The sequence below is a fragment of the Petaurus breviceps genome, unplaced genomic scaffold, assembly GCF_028583685.1.
Source record: "Petaurus breviceps papuanus isolate PSGF00001 unplaced genomic scaffold, PetGlider_PUasm1.0 90594, whole genome shotgun sequence".
Classification (NCBI taxonomy): Eukaryota; Metazoa; Chordata; class Mammalia; order Diprotodontia; family Petauridae; genus Petaurus; species Petaurus breviceps.
Window position 1 is genome coordinate 6,385,347 of NW_027187281.1, and position 18,838 is coordinate 6,404,184.

At 37.2% G+C, this 18,838-nt stretch overlaps 1 protein-coding gene across 3 annotated transcripts in view; it reads right to left on the reverse strand.

The window, feature by feature from the left end:
- The window catches only part of LRRC63 (leucine rich repeat containing 63), a 57,804-nt gene that overhangs the window by 11,405 nt on the left and 27,561 nt on the right, over positions 1-18,838 (reverse strand). The window contains exon 9 of one of the 3 annotated variants that reach the window (XM_069063709.1): positions 3,256-3,495. The exons of the other annotated variants lie outside the window; for them this stretch is intronic. Coding sequence (XP_068919810.1) covers positions 3,256-3,495 — 240 coding nt within the window. The remainder of the gene's footprint in view (positions 1-3,255; positions 3,496-18,838) is intronic. 3 annotated transcript variants of the gene reach the window in all.

The window sequence follows — 18,838 nt, forward strand, 5'->3', positions numbered from 1 at the left end:
CTCTCTCTCTCTCTCTCTCTCTCTCTCTCTTTCACTCTCTCTCTCTCTCCCCCTCTCTCCCTCTTTCTCTCTCCTTCTTTCTTTCCATCTTTCATTTTTCTTTCCTTCCTTCTTTTTCTTTGCTACTACAAAAAGTAGTACCATAAATATTTTGAAGTATATGGGATTTTTCTTTCTCTCTCTCTAGCATTCTTGGTATGGATACTAGCAGTGGGATCTCTGGGACTAAATGGTATGAAAAACTTAGTCACTTTCTTGGTATAGATTGTTTTCCAAAATGGTTGGAACGATTCATAACTCCACCAACAGTATAGTTTAATGTGTCTGTCTTTCCTCAGTCCTTCCAGGATCAATTACTCCCATCTTCTATCATCTTTACCAATTCGCTGGGAGTGATATAAAGCTTCTGAGTAGTTTTGATTTGCATTTATCACCTTATCAGTAATTTGGAACAACCTTTTATATGGTAGTTTAACAGTCTGCAATTCTTTTGGGAACTGCTTGCCCTCATCCTTTGACCACTTATCCATTGCAGCATTACTCTTTGGTCTTAAAATTTTGTGTGTGTGTGTGTATATGTGTTTATGTATGTGTGTATATATATATATATATATATATATACAGACACATATAAGTATATTTGTATATATGTATAGTGTATTATGTATACATGTGTATATGAATACATATATTAGCTATCAGATCCTTAACACAAAGAGATATTTGCTGTAAAGATTTTTAAAAGAATACCAAAAAGTTTCTTATTGAGCTTCTCTGCAACTTCTTCTCAATGTGTCTACTCTGCTTACCCCTATGTAGGTCCTATATATGGACTAGAAAAGATGTGTTATCCTATGTAGGTCAAAGCCAAGTAGTAAGTTTAAGAGGCTAGAGGTTTAGAAGTAATACTAATTGGAGATTTTTCTCATTTTCACTCCCAAAGAAGAAAAGTTAAAGATTCTGGTATTTCACTGATTTATCGCACTCTGAGGAATCTACAGGTTGTAACGTTAATAAACTTAACAGGCATTCTTATCTGTGTAAGTCAATTTTAGGAGAAGTCTGGCTTATATTCCCTCATCTCAGGGAAATTCCAGAGCCAGGAACTGTGATCTTCCTCTTACCTGTGTAATAGTAGATGAGTAGACCAGAAACTAACTGATAATTCAGAAGCCCTGGAATGTCCTACGGCCTCATGTGGTAGGTTAGGATGACAAGCCACTCAAAAAAGTGACCCATCTTCTGAAAAGAATATACCAAATGGCCTACTCAACATTTTGGGGGGGATGGGGAGAAGGAAGGGTTTTATTTTTGCTAGAAAAAAAGGGACATGTTATTTAAGCATCCTGTACAGGTACTAAACTATCACACCTCATTCCAGCAGGGCTTAGGCAAACTGCTAAGTCTCGGTTTCTTCATCTATTAAATGACTATAACAATGATTACTGGATGCTAGGGAGACAACTTTGGTTTCAACAGTTTTTCCAGATCCTCTCATTTGTGCCAACAGGGATTGAGACTATACAGGAAGCCTTACCCTTAACAATAGACTAAGTCTACTAATAATCATAATCTAGGTATTAGTAGGCATCTCTCTCTTTAAGAACCCTAAGAGTTTATATACAAGGTTCTCTCTAGACCAAGGGATGCCTAGCTGAGCAAGAGCCACAGTCCTTGTTCACTGTAGTTATTTCCTCTTCTGCTTTTCCTTCTGAATAACTACTGCTATTCAGTGCAATACACGTATATAATGCTGTACTACTGCAGTTTACACCCTTGTTCATCTCTCACAGAAGGGGAGTGAGTCCCAAAGACAGCTTGCCTTACCTTAAACTTTTTCAATCATCTGAATCACAGTAACATTCTATACTGTACTTGTATATAAGCACTTGAGCCAAAAATTCATAGGATCATAGATCTATAGCTGGAAAAAGACTTTCAAGGGACTTAAAAAAAATATCCCAGATTCCTCATTTTATAGATGCTTAATCATGTTTTGCCTTTAGTTTCCAAGTGGTTATATCCTAGCATTCCTGAGCCTAATCTATCAATTACTAATAGATGTTCATTCCTGTTTGCTGGTGTACGACTATGCATACTGTTCATTTTTATTAGCAGTGATGCCCAATGACTTTTTGACTCCTTTTTCCATTTACAGAAATGCTGGTGTTATGGTCTTTGCCATTGCCCTTTCTCCAATGGCCTTGAAGCATCTTTGGTCACTGTTTATCTTAGTACTCCTTCATGACCTTTCACACTTAACTGATCTTCTTTCCTCCTTTATCTTATTATCCTTTATCCCCTTTCTCCACTTAAATTCTTAAGTGTTACCATGTTAGCTAGGGAAGAAACAGATCAGATATATGGAAGGCACTTGGGCTCATTACTATATAAGATTGGAATCAGTTTAGTTCCATGTCTATCTTACAAGGTTGATAAAGACCAATTAAAAAGAGTTGTATATTACTTAGCATATAAAATACTTAAGGATTAAATATTTAAGAATTTAGTTGACTGATTAGAGAAAAATTAGCTTTCTTTAGAAAGCTATGGATAAAAAGCCCTTTATGGGTTTACCAAAGTATGGTAGTAAGTTCTGGAATTCCTTTGAAAAGTAGTGATGGCTATCTGCATGCATGTTTACTCCATTAATGAACTCTTCTGGTCAAAGAAGTACATGTTACTTTGCACAATCTCCCAGACACAGAAAAAACAGGTCCTATGAACCCATTCCAACACTTTCTTCCATGTCATCAGAGGCTCAATAGAAAGTTTTAACTGATAATTATGCAATGCCTGCCAGTTACAGTTAAATCATTTCTAGCTTACATAGGGAATAAGCCATAATTCATGAGATAATAGAGGAATGGAGCTAAAGGAAGGTTTTCTCCCCTTTGCAGGTACTGCAAAGAAACCACTAGGTTGATTCTTTAGTATCAGAAGAAAACTCAGGGGAGTATTTCTGGTTAAGCTTAAACCAAATGCACTGTACACTAGTCATCTGAGTCTAAGAAGATGACCTAACAGAAACCATTTAGCGAAATCCAACACTTTCATTTTATAGATGAGGAATCATGAGCACCCAGGGGTTAAGTAATTTGCTCAAGGTCACATTAGTAACTTAGTGGAAGAGCTAGATTCAAATACAGATCAGTTGATTTCAAATTTAGTGTTCTTTCTACTATACTGAGTTTTGCTTGAGAACAAAATAGAAAAATAATTGTCATTAATAAAGAGTTTCCATAGTTTGCTTACGTGATAAGTTGTTGCTTAATTTCTACTGGTAGCTCCTTATAAAATATCCATAGTTGGTTCTTGGAAAAGGACACGAGAGCTAGATCTTTGAGACTCTGAGCATCATTTTTAGAATTCTCTTTCCAAAACAAAGGGTGTATGAAGTTATTTTCTACAGAAAGGTAATCCGGGGAAAGTTTCAAAATTCCAGGTGGCAAAAATGTCAGTTCATTCCCATCAAGAATTAAATTTTTAAGGTTGCTGCAGAAAAAGACCATCATCAAAAGTCATTTATGCAATTAATACTATTAAAGCCAAACACTGATTATAATCTGATTCTAGAACCATGGTTACTAATAATTCCCACTGTATCTGATGACCATTAAATACAACAAATAAAAATCACAGGTATTTCTTTGGAATTATATAAGAACTATGGGATTCTAATGAAAAAATGTGATCATAATTAGTCTCAGAACTGTATTTTCACTTGCTAAGCAACTGAATCAGTTTCAGTCCATGCAAAAAGTTTCTGTGGGTTCTAGGGCGGTATCCCAAAGAGATCATAGAAATGGGAAAAGGACCCATATGTAAAAAAAATATTTATAGCAGCTCTTTTTGTGGTGGCAAAGAACTGGAAATCAAGGGGATGCCCATCAATTGGGGAATGGCTAAATAGGATGTGATATATGAATGTAATGGAATACTATTGTGCTATAAGAAATGAGGAGCAGATGGACTTCATAATAACCTGGAGAGGCTCATATGAACTGATGCTGAGTGAGGAGAGAAGAACTGGAAGAACTTTGTACACAATTACAAACACATCGTATCCAACTAATTTTGATAGACTGGGCTTCTGTCAGCAATGCAAGGATATAAGACAAATGCAAAAGACTCATGATGGAAAGGGATATCCACATCCAGAGAAAGAACTACAGAGTCTGAATGCAGATTGAAGCAAACTACTTGCTCTCTCTCTCTCTTTTTTGTTGTTTTGTTTTGTTTCCTCTTTCTCATTGTTCACTTCATTGGTTATAATCCTTCTTTACAACTTGACTAATGTTTAATGTGAAGTATTTATAGATCCTATATTTGACTGCATGCCGCCATGGAGGAGAGGGGGGGAGGAGAGGGAGGGGAAGAAAATCTGAAACTCAAGGGATTGTGGAACTGAATGTTGTAAACTAAAAGTAAATAATTTTTTTTTAAAAAGAAAAGTTTCTCCAGCAAAACTGAGCAGAATCTTCCAGGCAAGGAGATGGTCATTCAATGATATAACAGACTTTCAAACCTTCCTGATGAAAAAGCCAGAGCTCAATGGAAAATATTCCTCCAATTACAAGACTCAAGAGAGACATAGAAAGGTAAATAGGGAAAACACACACACAACTTGTTATTTAATAAAAACAAACTGTTTACATTCCCATATGGGAAGCCGATACCTGTTAATATCGTGAATTCTATACTTATGGTGACATCTAAAAGGGATATAGATAAATAGAGGGTGTGGGTATAAATTACACAAAATGATGACAAAAAAACCTTATTAAGGGCTGCAAAGGGACTATAATGGAAGAAGAAGAATGAATAAAGCAGAAAAGGGTAAATTATGCCACACCAAAAAGCATAAAAACATTATAGTAGAGGGAAAAAAGGGAGGGAGATGAGCATTAAATGAGCTCCTCCCTTATTGGTTCTGGTGCAAGGAGGGAATAACATAATCAGTTAAGTATAGGACTCTATTGAGAAGAGACATAAAACTTACCATAATAAAGGGAAAGAAGGGAGGGAGAGGAGCATTGCGTGAGATCTATTCTCATCAATCTTGGTTGGAGGAAGAAATAACATACTACGTTAAGTATAAAAATCTATCATACCCTACAGGCAGTAGGAGGGGGGAAGGGCTACGAAAGGGGGGGGAGTTAGAAGGGAGGGAAGAAGTAGTAAGGGGGAAGGGTAGGAAAAGGGAGGGGGGCTGATAAGGGAATACTGATGGAGGCGGCAGTCAAAAGGAAAACTCTTAAGGAGGGGAAGGAGGAGAAATAAAAGCATAAACAGGGGAGGGAATAGGATGGAGGGAAAGATATAGATAGTAATCATAACTGTAAATGTGAATGGGATGAACTCTCCCATAAAACGAAGGCAGATAGCAGAATGGATTAAAGACCATAATCCTACAATAGCTGTTTACAAGAAACACATCTGAAACAGGGGGATACACACAGGGTAAAGGTAAAAGGCTGGAGAAAAATATATCATGCCTCAGCTAAAGTAAAAAAAAGCAGCGGTAGCAATCCTTATCTCAGATAAAGCAAAATCAAAAAATGATCTAATTAAAAGGGAAAAGGAAGGAAACTATATCCTGCTAAAAGACACCATCGAAAATGAAGCAATATCATTACTAAACATTTATGCACCAAGCGGTACAGCATCCAAATTCCTAAAGGAAAAGTTAAGGATGTTAGAGGAAGAAATAGATAGCAAAATTATACTAGTAGAGGACTTCAATCTCTCCCTCTCTGAGCTTGATAAATCTAACCTCAAAATAAACAAGAAAGAAGTTAAGAAGGTAAATAGAATCTTAGAGAAGATAGATATGTTAGACCTCTGGAGAAAATTAAATGAGGATAAAAAGGAATATACCTTTTTCTCAGTGGTACATGGCACATATACAAAAACTGATCATGTACCAGGGCAGAAAAACCTCACAATTCAGTGCAGAAAGGCAGAAATATTAAAAATATCCTTCTCAGATCATGATGCAATAAAAATTATAAGTAGTAAAGGGCCATGGAAGGATAGGCTAAAAACTAATTGGAAACTAAATAACTTAATCCTAAAGAATGAGTGGGTCAAACAAGAAATTATACAAACAATAAGTAACTTCATTCAAGAGAATGACAATAATGAGACAACATACTAAAACTGGTGGGATACAGCAAAAGCAGTTCTTAAGGGAAATTTTATATCCCTGAATGCATACATAAATAAAATAGAGAAAATGGAGGTCAAAAAATTGGGCATGCAACTGAAAAAGCAAGAAAAAGAACAAATTTAAAATTCCCAATTAAATACTAAATTAGAAATAATGAAAACCAAAGGAGAGATTAATAAAATTGAATTTAAGAAAACTATTGAATTAATAAATAAAACTAAGAGCTGGTATTATGAAAAAAACAATAAAATTGATAGACCTTTAGTCAATATGATGAAAAAAAGAAGAAAACCAAATTATGAGTGTTAAAAATGAAAAGGGTGAATCTACTTCCAATCAAGTGACAATCTTAGTGAAAAGGATGAAAAATTTACAAAAATACAAGTTGCCCAGACTAATTGAAGAGGAAGTAAACTGCTTAAATAAACCCATCTCAGAAAAAGAAATTGAACAAGCTATCAATGAACTCCCTAGGAAAAAATCTCCAGGGCCAGATGGTTTTACTAGTGAATTCTACCAAACATTTAAAGAATAATTGACTCCAATACTTTACAAACTATATGGGAAAATTGGAGAAGAAGGAGTCCTACCAAATTCTTTTTATGACACAAATATGGTACTGATACATAAATCAGGAAGAGACAAAATGGAGAAAATTACAGACCAATTACCCTTATGAATATAGATGCAAAAATTCTAAATAAAATATTATCAAAGACTACAGCAACTTATCATGAGAATAATACACTTTGATCAGGTAGGATTTATTCCAGGAATACAAGGGTGGCTCAATATCAGGAAAACTACCAGTATAATTGATCACATCAATAACAGAACTAGCAGAAACCATATGATTATCTCCATAGATGCAGAAAAGGCTTTTGACAAAATACAACACCCATTCCTATGAAAAACACTAGAAAGGATAGTAATAAATGGAGTCTTCCTTAAAATAATAAGTAGCATCCTTTCTAAAACCATCAGCAAGTATTATATGTAATGGGGATAAGCCAGAAGCATTTCCAATAAAATTAGGGGTGAAACAAGGATGTCCACTATCACTCCTCTTTTTCAATTTGGTACTAGAAATGTTAGCAGTAGTAATAAGAGAAGAAAAAGAAATTGAAGGAATCATATTAGGCAAAGAAGAGACTAAGCTATCACTCTTTGCAGATATGATGATATACTTAGAGAATCCTAGAGAATTAAGTAAAAAACTACTTGAGATAATAAACAAATTTGGCAAAGTTGCAGGATATAAAATAAACACACATTAAGTCCTCGGCATTCCTATATATCTCTAACAAAATCCAACATCAAGAGATATAAAGAGAAATGCCATTTAAAGTTACTGTAGACATTATAAAATATTTGGGAATCTACCTGCCAAAACAAACCCAGGACCTATATGAACACAATTACAAAACACTTTTCACACAAATAAAGTCAGATCTAATTAATTGGAAAAATATCAATTGCTTGTGGCTGGGTCGAGCTAATACAATAAAAATGACAATTTTATCTAAATTAAATTACATATTTAGTGCCATACCAACCAATCTACCAAAAATTACTTTGTAGAGCTGGAAAAAATAGTAGCAAAATTCATTTGGAACAACAAAAGGTCCAGAATATCAAGGCAATTAATGAAAAGAAATGCAAGGGAAGGTGGCCTAGCCACACCAGATTTTAATTTGTATTATAAAGCAGCAGTCATCAAAACTACTTGGTACCAGCTAAGGAATAGAGTAGTGGATCAATGGAAGAGGTTGGGTACATGAGACTCAGCAGCCAATGACTATAGTGATCTATTGTTTGATAAACCCAAAGATCCCAGTTTTGGAATAGGAATGCACTATTTGACAAAAACTGCTGGGAAAACTGGAACACAGCATGACAGAAATTGGGCAAAGACCAATATCTAACACCATACACCAAAATAAAATCAAAATGGGTGCACAATCTAGGTATAAAGGATGATACTGTAAGCATTCTGAGAGAGCAAGGAATAGTTTGCCTGTCAGATTTATGGAGAGGGTAAGACTTCATGATGAAACAGAGTTAGATAGCATTATAAAATGCAAAATGGATAATTTTGATTACATTAAATTGAAAAGCTTCTGTACAAATAAAGCCAATATTACCAAGATTAAGAGGGAAGTGGAAAATTGGGAAAGAATTTTTACAACCAGTGTCTCTGATAAAGGCCTCATTTCTAAAATATACAAAGAATTGAATAGAATCTTTAAGAATACAAACCACTCCCCAATTGATAAATGGTCAAAGGATATGAATAGGCAGTTCTCAAAAGATATCTATAAGCCTATGAAAAAATGTTCTAAATCACTATTGATTAGAGAAATGCAAATCAAAACAACTCTGAGGTACCACACCTCACCGGCCAGATTGGCTAAGATGACAAAACAGCAAAATGATAAATGCTGAAGAGGATGTGGAAAAATTGGAACACTAATGCATTGTTGGTGGAGTTGTGAACTGATCCAGCCATTCTGGAGAGCAATCTGGAACTATGCCCAAAGGGCTATAAATAAGTGCATACCCTTTGACCTAGCAATACCACTTCTAGGGTTATATCCCAAAGAGATCAGAGAAGAGGGAGGAGAACCCATATGCACAAAAATGTGTATAGTGGCTCTTTTTGTGGTGGCAAAGAATTGAAAATCAAGGGGATGCCCATCAATTGGGGAATAGCTGAACAAATTGTGGTATATGAATGTAATGAAATGCTATTGTGCTATAAGAAATGAGGAGCATGATAGACTGGACTCTTCTCAGAAATGCAGTGATATAAGTCAATCCCAAAAGACTCATGATGGAGAGAGATGTCTACATCCAGAGAAAGAACTAGAAAGAACTGAGTTAGAATCCAGATTGAAGCAAACTACCCGATCTTTTTCTTTTTCTTGTTCGGTTTTGTTTCCTCTTTACCATTTTTCATTCCATCTGATACAATCCATCTTTATAACCTGACTCATGTCTAACGTGAAAGTATTTGCAGATCCTATACTTGATTGTATGCCATCATGGGGGGGGAGGGATGGGAGGGGGAGAAAATTTGAAACTCAAGTAATTGTGGAATTGAATCTTGTAAACTAAGAGTAAACAAACAAATTAATAAAGACCAAAAAAAAAAAAAAGAAATGAGGAGCAGACAGACTTCACAATAGTCTGGAGAGACTTATATAAACTGGTGCTGAGTGAGAAGAGCAGAACCAGAAAAATTCTGTACACAATCACAGACACAATGTATGTGTGACAACTAACTTCAATAGACTGGGCTCCTCTCAGCAATGTAAGGTTATAAGACTCATGATAGAAAGAGATATCCACATCCAGAGAAAGAGATGTGGAGTCTTAATGCAGATTGAAACAAGTTACTTGCTGTGCTTTTTTTCTTGTTTTGTTTTGTTTCCTCTTTCCCACTGATCATTCCATCAGTTATAATCCTTTTTTACAACCCGACTGATGATTAATGTGAAGATATTTGTAGATCCTATATTCAAGTTCACGCTGCCATGATGGGGGGGAGGAGGGAGGAGAGGGAGGGAGAGAAAACTAGAAAATCAAGGGATTATGGAACTGAGTGTTGTAAACTAAAAGTAAATAACCAAATCAATTTAAAAATAAATAAAATTGGGGCAGCCAGGTAGCACAGCGAGTAAGAGCACCGGCTCCAGTGTCAGGATGACCTGGAAATTGAATCCCAGGCTCAGACACTTAGCACCCACCCAGAAACACCTGGCCGTGTAACCCTGAGCAAGTTACTTAACCCCAATTGCTTAGGGGTGGCCAGGTGGCTCAGCGAGTAAGAGCACCTGCTCCAGTGTCAGGATGACCTGGAGATCGAATCCCGGGCTCAGACACTCAGCACCACACCCAGAAATAACTGGCCGTGTAACCTTGAGCAAATTACTTAACCCTGATTGCTTTAAAAAAAATAAATAAATAAAATTTTAAAAAAAGGAAAAGTTTTTGTGTCGGGTTAAATATGTACATTAATACATGGCAGGCCTTTCTACACTTCTAATTTCTAAAAAAACAAATAAATGGAGTCCAGCATTATAGAAGGAGTATAAATCATCAAGTATTCAGGTAAGGCATCACTGTCATTCATAACCATGGGTTGGAGGTAGCCCTGGGCTTCTCAAAAGTCATATAAACTAGAAACCTAACTCTGGGCATCTTATCAGACAGGAAAGGCTTAAAGTTTGAGCCTAACTGAATTGTCTGAAGCCCAAGACCTAGCATACTTAAGAGTAATACCCTTAGAGGTTCTTTCCCGCCAAGCTGCACCAGCAGCTTTGAGTCCCTAGTGGGGAAGGTGCTCCTGCTCTCAGGATTCTAGGGGTAGGTAACCTGTGGATTATGAACCTCCACTAGTTTATTCTTAACAATCAGTCAAGAGGGTGGCTAGGTGGTGCAGTGAATAGAGCACTGGCCCTGGAGTCAGGGGTATCTGAGTTCAAATCCGGCCTCAGACACTTAACACACACCAAAAAAAAGAAACCTAGCCATGTGACCCAGGATTAAGTCCTAGCATTATTGTGACCTAGCAAGTCACTTAACCCCAATTGCCTTGCAAAAACATCAGCAACAAAAAACCCAATCAGTCAAGAGACTGAATTCTTTAACAAAGGCCTTTAGTTAACTGGTATGGCTAAAACAGTAGTTACAAAGGACTAGGTGCACACTTTTCACAAATAAACAGTCTTTGAAGATAAGAGTGGGTATGATCTTAAAAGTACAGTGTCGGGGAAGGCGCAGCAGCGATGGCGCGGCCGCGGCGGCTTGGCGGACGCAGGCTGGGAAGGGGCCTGATCAATTCGGAGGGCAAGTCTTCCCACCAACCACAAGGTCCACTACCAGGCCTATCACCAAAGGGCTGGGACTGGAAAGAGCAAGGTAAGAAGCAAATACAGGGGCCCCTATACTGGACAGCAAACACTCCTGGGGCTACCACTTCATAGCCCAGAAATCTTTTTTTAAAAAAAAAAGCCCCTTTCAGGACCTCCAAAGACGAGGATGACAGAGTAAACCCCACTTGCTCCAAACCCCCCCTCTGACCCTGAACATATAGTAACTATTGTCCAGGGCAAAACCCTCTACAGTAAAGGCTTGGGATCCTAGAGGAAGGGCGTGGTTAGGACCCTGCCTCAAAATGGGTAGAAAGCAGACTACAAAGACAAAGACTCTAGAGTCCTACTATCCTCAGAGGGAGGAACCAACCTCAGAGGGAGACAATGTGGACTCCACACCCACAGCTGAAACTTCAACAGGGAATGGATCCCAAGCACAGAAGGCTCTCCTAGATGAGATCAAAAGGAACTTTGAAAGCAAAATGAGAGAGATAGAAGACAAAATGAATAATTCTCTCAAAACAAAAAAAGCAGAATTCGAAAAACATTATAATGAGGAAAACATCTCTCTAAAAAGAAAAGTGTATGATATGGAAAAGGAGCTTCAAAAATTAACCAAGGAAAATTATTTGCTAAAAACCAGAATTAAACAAATGGAAACAAATAACTCTATGAGGAACCAAGAATTAGCCAAGCAAAACAACAAAAATGAAAAATTAGAAAAAGAGGTAAAATACCTCAAAGAAAAAATAACTGACCTGGAAAACAGATCCAGGAGAGATAATCTGAGAATCATAGGCCTACCAGAAAATTATGATGAAAAAATGAGCCTGGACAACATTCTCCAAGAGCTCGTTAAGGAAAACTGCCCTGAGATACTAGAACCTGAGGGGAAAATAGAAATCGACAGAATCCACCGGACACCTGCTGTAAGAGATCCCAAACTGAAAAATCCTCGAAATGTTGTGGCCAAACTCCAGAACTACCAGATAAAAGAGAAAATACTTCAAGCGGCCAGAAAGAAATAATTCAAATATCGAGGGTCCACAGTGAGGATTGCACAGGATTTGTCAGCCTCCACACTGAAAGATCGGAGGCAGTGGAATACAATTTTCAGGAAGGCAAAACAGCTCGGATTACAACCAAGGATCACATACCCAGCGAAACTGAGCATATTCTTCCAGGCAAAGAGATGGTCATTCAATGATATAACAGAGTTCCAGACCTTCTTGATAAAAAAGCCAGAGCTCAATGGAAAATTCAACCTCCAATTATGAGAAGCAACAGTGACTTAGAAAGGTAAACAAGGAGAACACACATCATTTTAGAGGGAAAGAGGGGAGGGAGAGGAGCTTCGCATGAGATCTGTTCCTATCATTCTTGATGCAAAGAAAAAATAGCATACCTCATTAAGTATAACAATATCCTACAGGTAGTAGGAGGCGGAAAGGGTTACAAAAGGGGGTGGGAGTGGTTTGTAGGGAGGGAAGTAGTAAGGGGAAAAGGGGAGGAAAAGGGAGGGGGGCCAAAAAGGGAACACTGAGGGAGGCGGTGGTCAAAAGGAAAACTATTAAGGGGGGGAAGGGAGAAGGGAGGGAAAATATGAACATTAACAGGGGCAGGAATAGGATGAGGGGAAAGAAACAGATAACAATCATAACTATAAATGTGAATGGAATGAACTCTCCTATAAAATGGAGACAGATAGCAGAATGGATTAGAAATCATAATCCTACAATATGCTGTTTACAAGAAACACATCTGAAACAGAGGGATACACACAAGGTAAAGGTAAAAGTTTGGAGTAAAATATATCATGCCTCAGCTAAAGTAAAAAAAATCAGGGGTAGCAATCCTTATCTCAGATAAAGCAAATGCAAAAATTGACCTAATTAAAAGAGATAAGGAAGGAAACTATATCCTGTTAAAAGGCACCATCGAGAATGAAGCAATATCACTACTTAACATATATGCACCAAGTGGTGTAGCATCCAAATTCCTAGAGGTGAAGGTAAAGGAATTAGAGGAAGAAATAGATAGCAAAACTATACTAGTGGGAGACCTTAATCTCCCCCTATCTGAACTTGACAAATCCAACCTCAAAATAAACAAGAAAGAAGTTAAGGAGGTGAACAGGATTTTAGAAAGGATAGGTATGATAGATCTCTGGAGAAAACTGAATGGGGATAAAAAGGAATATACTTTCTTCTCAGCGGTTCATGGCACATACTCAAAAATTGACCATGTTCTAGGGCATAAAAACCTCACAATTCTATGCAGTAAGGCAGAAATATTAAACACATTGTTCTTAGATCATGATGCAATAAAAATTATATGCAATAAAGGGCCAGGGAAAGACAGACTAAAAACTAACTAGAAATTAAACAATTTAATCCTAAAGAATGAGTGGGTCAAACGAGAAATTATAGAAACAATCAGTAATTTCATTCAAGAGAATGATAATAATGAGACAACATACCAAAATCTGAGTCAGCTCCCTAGGAAAAAATCAGCTCCCTAGGAAAAAATCTCCAGGGCCAGATGGATTCACTAGTGAATTCTATCAAACATTTAAAGAACAATTGATTCCAATACTCTACAAATTATTTGGGGAAATTAGTGAAGAAGGAGTCCTACCAAATTCTTTTTATGACACAAATATGGTACTGATACCTAAATCAGGAAGAGATAAAACAGAGAAGGAAAATTATAGACCAATCTCCCTCATGAATATAGATGCAAAAATTCTAAATAAAATACTAGCCAAAAGACTACAGCAACTTATCTCAAGAATAATACACTTTGATCAGGTAGGATTTATTCCAGGAATGTAAGGATGGTTTAATATTAGGAAAACCATCAGTATAATTGAGCATATCAACAATAAAACTAGCAGAAACCACATGATCATCTCAATAGATGCAGAAAAGGCTTTTGACAAAATACAACATCCATTTCTATTAAAAACATTAGAAAGTATAGCAATAAATGGAGCCTTCCTTAAAATAATAGGTAGCATCTATTTAAAGCCATCAGCAAGTATTATATGTAATGGGGAGGAGCTGGAAGCATTCCCCATAAGATCAGGGGTGAAACAAGGGTGTCCACTATCACCCCTCTTATTCAATCTGGTACTAGAAATGTTAGCAGTAGCAATTAGAGAAGAAAAAGAAATCAAAGGAATCAAGTTAGGCAAAGAAGAGACCAAGCTATCACTCTTCGCAGATGATATGATGATATCCTTAGAGAATCCTAGAAAATCAAGTAAAAAACTGCTTGAGACAATAAATAAATTTGGCAAAGTTGCAGGATATAAAATAAACCCACATAAATCCTCGGCATTCCTATATATTTCCAATGAAATTCAACATCAAGAAGTAGAAAGAGAAATCCCATTTAAAGTTACTGTAGACATTATAAAATATTTGGGAATCTACCTGCCAAAACAAACCCAGGACCTGAATGATCATAACTACAAAACACTTTTCACACAAATAAAGTCAGATCTAACTAATTGGAAAAATATCAATTGCTCATGGCTGGGTCAAGCTAATATAATAAAAATGACAATTTTACCTAAATTATATATTTAGTGCTATACCAATTAATTTACCAAAAAACTACTTTATAGAGTTAGAAAAAATAGTAACAAAATTCATCTGGAAGAATAAACGGTCCAGAATATCAAGGGAATTAATGAAAAAAAATGCTAGGGAAGGTGGACTAGCTTTACCAGATTTCAATCTGTACTATAAAGCAGCAGTCATTACTTGGTACTGGCTTAGGAATAGAGGAGTGGATCAATGGAATAGATTAGGCACACGAGATTCAGAAGTCAACGACTACAGTAATGTATTGTTTGATAAACCCCCAGACCCTGGTTTTTGGGATAAGAACTCACTATTTGACAAAAACTGCTGGGAAAACTGGAATATAGTATGGCAGAAACTGGACATAGACCATTATCTAACACCATATACCAAAATCAAGTCTAAATGGGTTCATGATCTAGGTATAAAGGTTGATACTGTAAGCAGTCTGCTAAAACAAGGAATAGCTTACCTATCAGACTTGTGGAGAGGGAATGACTTTATGACGAAACAGGAATTAGAGAACATTATAAAATGTAAAATGGATAATTTTGACTACATGAAATTGAAAAGTTTCTGTACAAATAAAGCCAATGTAACCAAGATTAAGAGGGAGGTGGGAAATTGGGAAAGAATCTTTACAACCTATGTCTCTGACAAAGGACTCATCTCTAAAATATACAGAGAATTGAGTCAAATTTATAAGAATACAAGTCATTCCCCAATTGATAAATGGTCAAAGGATATGAAAAGGCAGTTTTCAGAGAAAGAAATTAAAGCTCTCTATAAGCACATGAAGAAATGCTCTAATTCACTATTGATTAGAGAAATGCAAATCAAAACAACTCTGGGGTACCACATCTCACCAGTCAGATTGGCTAAGATGACAAAACAGGAAAATGACAAATGCTGGAGAGGATGTGGGCAAACTGGAACACTAATGCATTGTTGGTGGAGTTGTGAACTGATACAGCCTTTCTGGAGAGCAATCTGGAATTATGCCCAAAGGGCTATAAATACTTTCATACCCTTTGATCCAGCAATACCACTCCTAGGGTTATATCCCAAAGAGATCATAGAAATGGGAGAAAGACCCATATATACAAAAATGTTTATAGCAGCTCTTTTTGTTGTGGCAAAGAATTGGAAATTAAGGGGGTGCCCATCAATTGGGGAATGGCTGAACAAGTTGTGGTATATGCATGTTATGGAATACTATTGCGCTATAAGAAACGGGGAGCAGGCGGTCTTCATATTTACCTGGAGAGGCTTAAAAGAACTGATGCTGAGTGAGAAGAGTAGAACCAGGAGGAATTTGTACACAATTACAGACACAACGTATGTGTGATGACCAACTTTCTTCTCAACAATGCAGGGATATAAGTCAATCCCAAAAGACGCATGATGGAGAGAAAAACATGCATCCAGAGAAAGAACTAAATTTATATCCAGGTGGAAGCAAAATACCTGATCTTTTTGTTCTCTTATTTGATTTTATGTCCTCTTTACCATTTTTCATTCCAGCTGGTACAATCCATCCTTATAACCTGACCATTGTATAATGTGAAAGTGTTTACAGATCCTATACTTGATTATAAGCCGCCATGGGGGGGAAGAAAGGGAGGGGGACAAAATGTGAAATTCAAGGAATTGTGGAATTGAATCCTGTAAACTAAAAGGAAACAAACAAATTAATAAATTAAAGTAAAAAAAAAAAAGAAAAAAAAGTGCAGTGTCTATGAGGCCCCTATCTATACAGTATGCACAATCAAGGCAAGCCACAACTCCCAAACTACAGGCCTCAATGTCTTTTATTTCTCCAGAGGATCATGAAGTTTGCTGTGAGACATGATGCCAATGATGGATGAGCTAAGTCACTGCTCAGCTAGGCTGGCTCTTTAAAGGACACAGCACCTCAGCTGGATGGGTCAGTTCACTGCTGAGCCAGGTCATGAAGTTATCTTGGCTCTTATCCTACCTCCTCCATGGGCTCAGATGCTACTAGGCTGGGCTAGGCAGGATGACTGGTCACTGAACTTGGCAGCTTCTGGTCTGGACAGATGGGTTCCTCAGCTGCTGGCCTGGGTCAGCCAGGCCACTCTGATTCTGGGCACCTAAATGGTGTCAGGGAGAGTGGTCTGCCATTGAGCAGATACTGCCAGATATGACTGGGCAAGTTATACTGCTGTGGATCTGCTGCTGCCAGGCTAGGCTGGACAGGTCCTTGGCCTATGGGCTTTTTTCAGGGTCCATCATCTCTATAAATGGGTTGATTGTCTGGATCACTACCTTGGTTAGTGGTTTTCAGCTGGAGTGTTACAATGCTCTTTTCATCTAGGGCAATGACTTAATTTAGCCTGGGATTGGGATAGCCTCTCCTCCTTGACACTCTCAGTGTCTTAGCTCTAAGGTTGGTCACCGCCAGGTAGGAAGTAAAGAGGTTGAAACTCTTCTGTTCAGTTGTCCATCCTGGGTCAAAAGATTCTTTCCTTAATAAGACACTATGTCTTGCCATAGAGTGATGTCCCAATTTAGTCGTTTACAGTTTCCATACTCTTTTAGGATATTTTGCAGAAGAGTAGTTAAGTGTAAAGGTGAGAATATCATTTGTGTTCTAGAAGCAAGTTCATTGTCTGTCTGATTTCTTCGTGTGTATATGAGTTATTCAATATTCTATGGGTCCATATCCACTCAAAAGCATAGCTCCCACCTATCTGTTTACATTTTTATAGTAAATATTGTATCCTCAGCCAGAGGACACAATTAATTCAAAGATGAGACATTTAACAAGATAGCATAGTAAGAAAAATCACATAACGTTTCCCCACAAATTTTGGGTACTCTTTCCCACAAATACCTACACCATAAGTGGGAAGAATGGGTGCACTAAGAAGCTCTCACAAGGGGGTATACATGTTAAGAACACATATGGTCAAAACGCATGTGTAAGGGAGCAACTCAAATGCCCAATCCTGCAGGTCTTCTGATGTCTAATGGTGAAATGACTGCTCTCTCTGGGCCTGGGCTGCTTCATCTAACTCTTGCCGTCTCGTGGGGTCCTCCACTATACATTAGAAATCTCTACTACTTTTCTGGAGTTTGCTAGCCAATGCTTTACCTCACTAGCTTTTGGCTTTCATCTCTTCAGGACTACCTCCTAGCCCTCACCTCTGGTCCACTATAGGGTAGTGACTAAAAGCCTTTTCCTAATATGTATAGTTTGACGACTGTTTAGCCACAGCAGACTATGTCCACTTTAAAAAACCAGGCAAAGTGACCTCACATGAAGATTAAGTCATTTCTTCTTGATCTCTATGGCTAAAAGAAATCACAGTCTCTTGTCATAAAAAACTTTCTGACCTAGGGTACTCTCAATACCCTCTCTGACTTAGTACGCAGATAAATTTGAGCCAGAACCATAAGTGGAGGAAAGGTCATTGTTCTTCACCCATCTACATTCTTAACTTTTTTCATGTGTATTTGTCAGCAACAAACCCCACAGCTTTGATGTTATATTTTAGGCAGCAAAACACTTTAATGTCTCTCTAAAAATAAAATTAATTGAAACATTTAAAGGACAAGATCTCAAGATCAGTCAAATTAGGATATCCTTAGCTTTATCAGCATAAAGGTCTTTTATTAATATACTTGTTTATACTATAGTAACTACTTATAATAATTCCTTTCCCCTTTGTTAAAAGCAAATAAACATTGCTAATTTTCTTTAAAAAAAAAATCTCACTTAGGGGTGGCTAGGTGGCGCAGTGCTTAGAGTACCAGCCCTGGAGTCAGGAGCACCTGAGTTCAAATCCGGCCTCAGACACTTAACACAAAAACTAGCCGTGTGATCTTGGGAAAGTCACTTAACCCCAATTGCCCTCCAAAAAGCAAAAAAAAAAAATCTCACTTCTCTCAAGTCTTTTTTGTACAAAACTACTTTTTTTCTGACTAGGGTTGGAAACAGACCAAAAAGCATCTGGGACAATCATGCATCAAGAAAATGTAAAAATCAAATCAGACTAGCCCAATTTAGCTTTATGCATTAGACACAAAGCAGTTTTTTTTTAAGGCACATTAAGATCAACTAAATCCCTATTATATATTCTTGCATTTTCACTTACAGCCTATTATTATTCTTAGGTTTCGCTATCTCAAGGTTGTGTCCTTTGAAATAAGTTCCTGTTATTAGTTTTTAAATA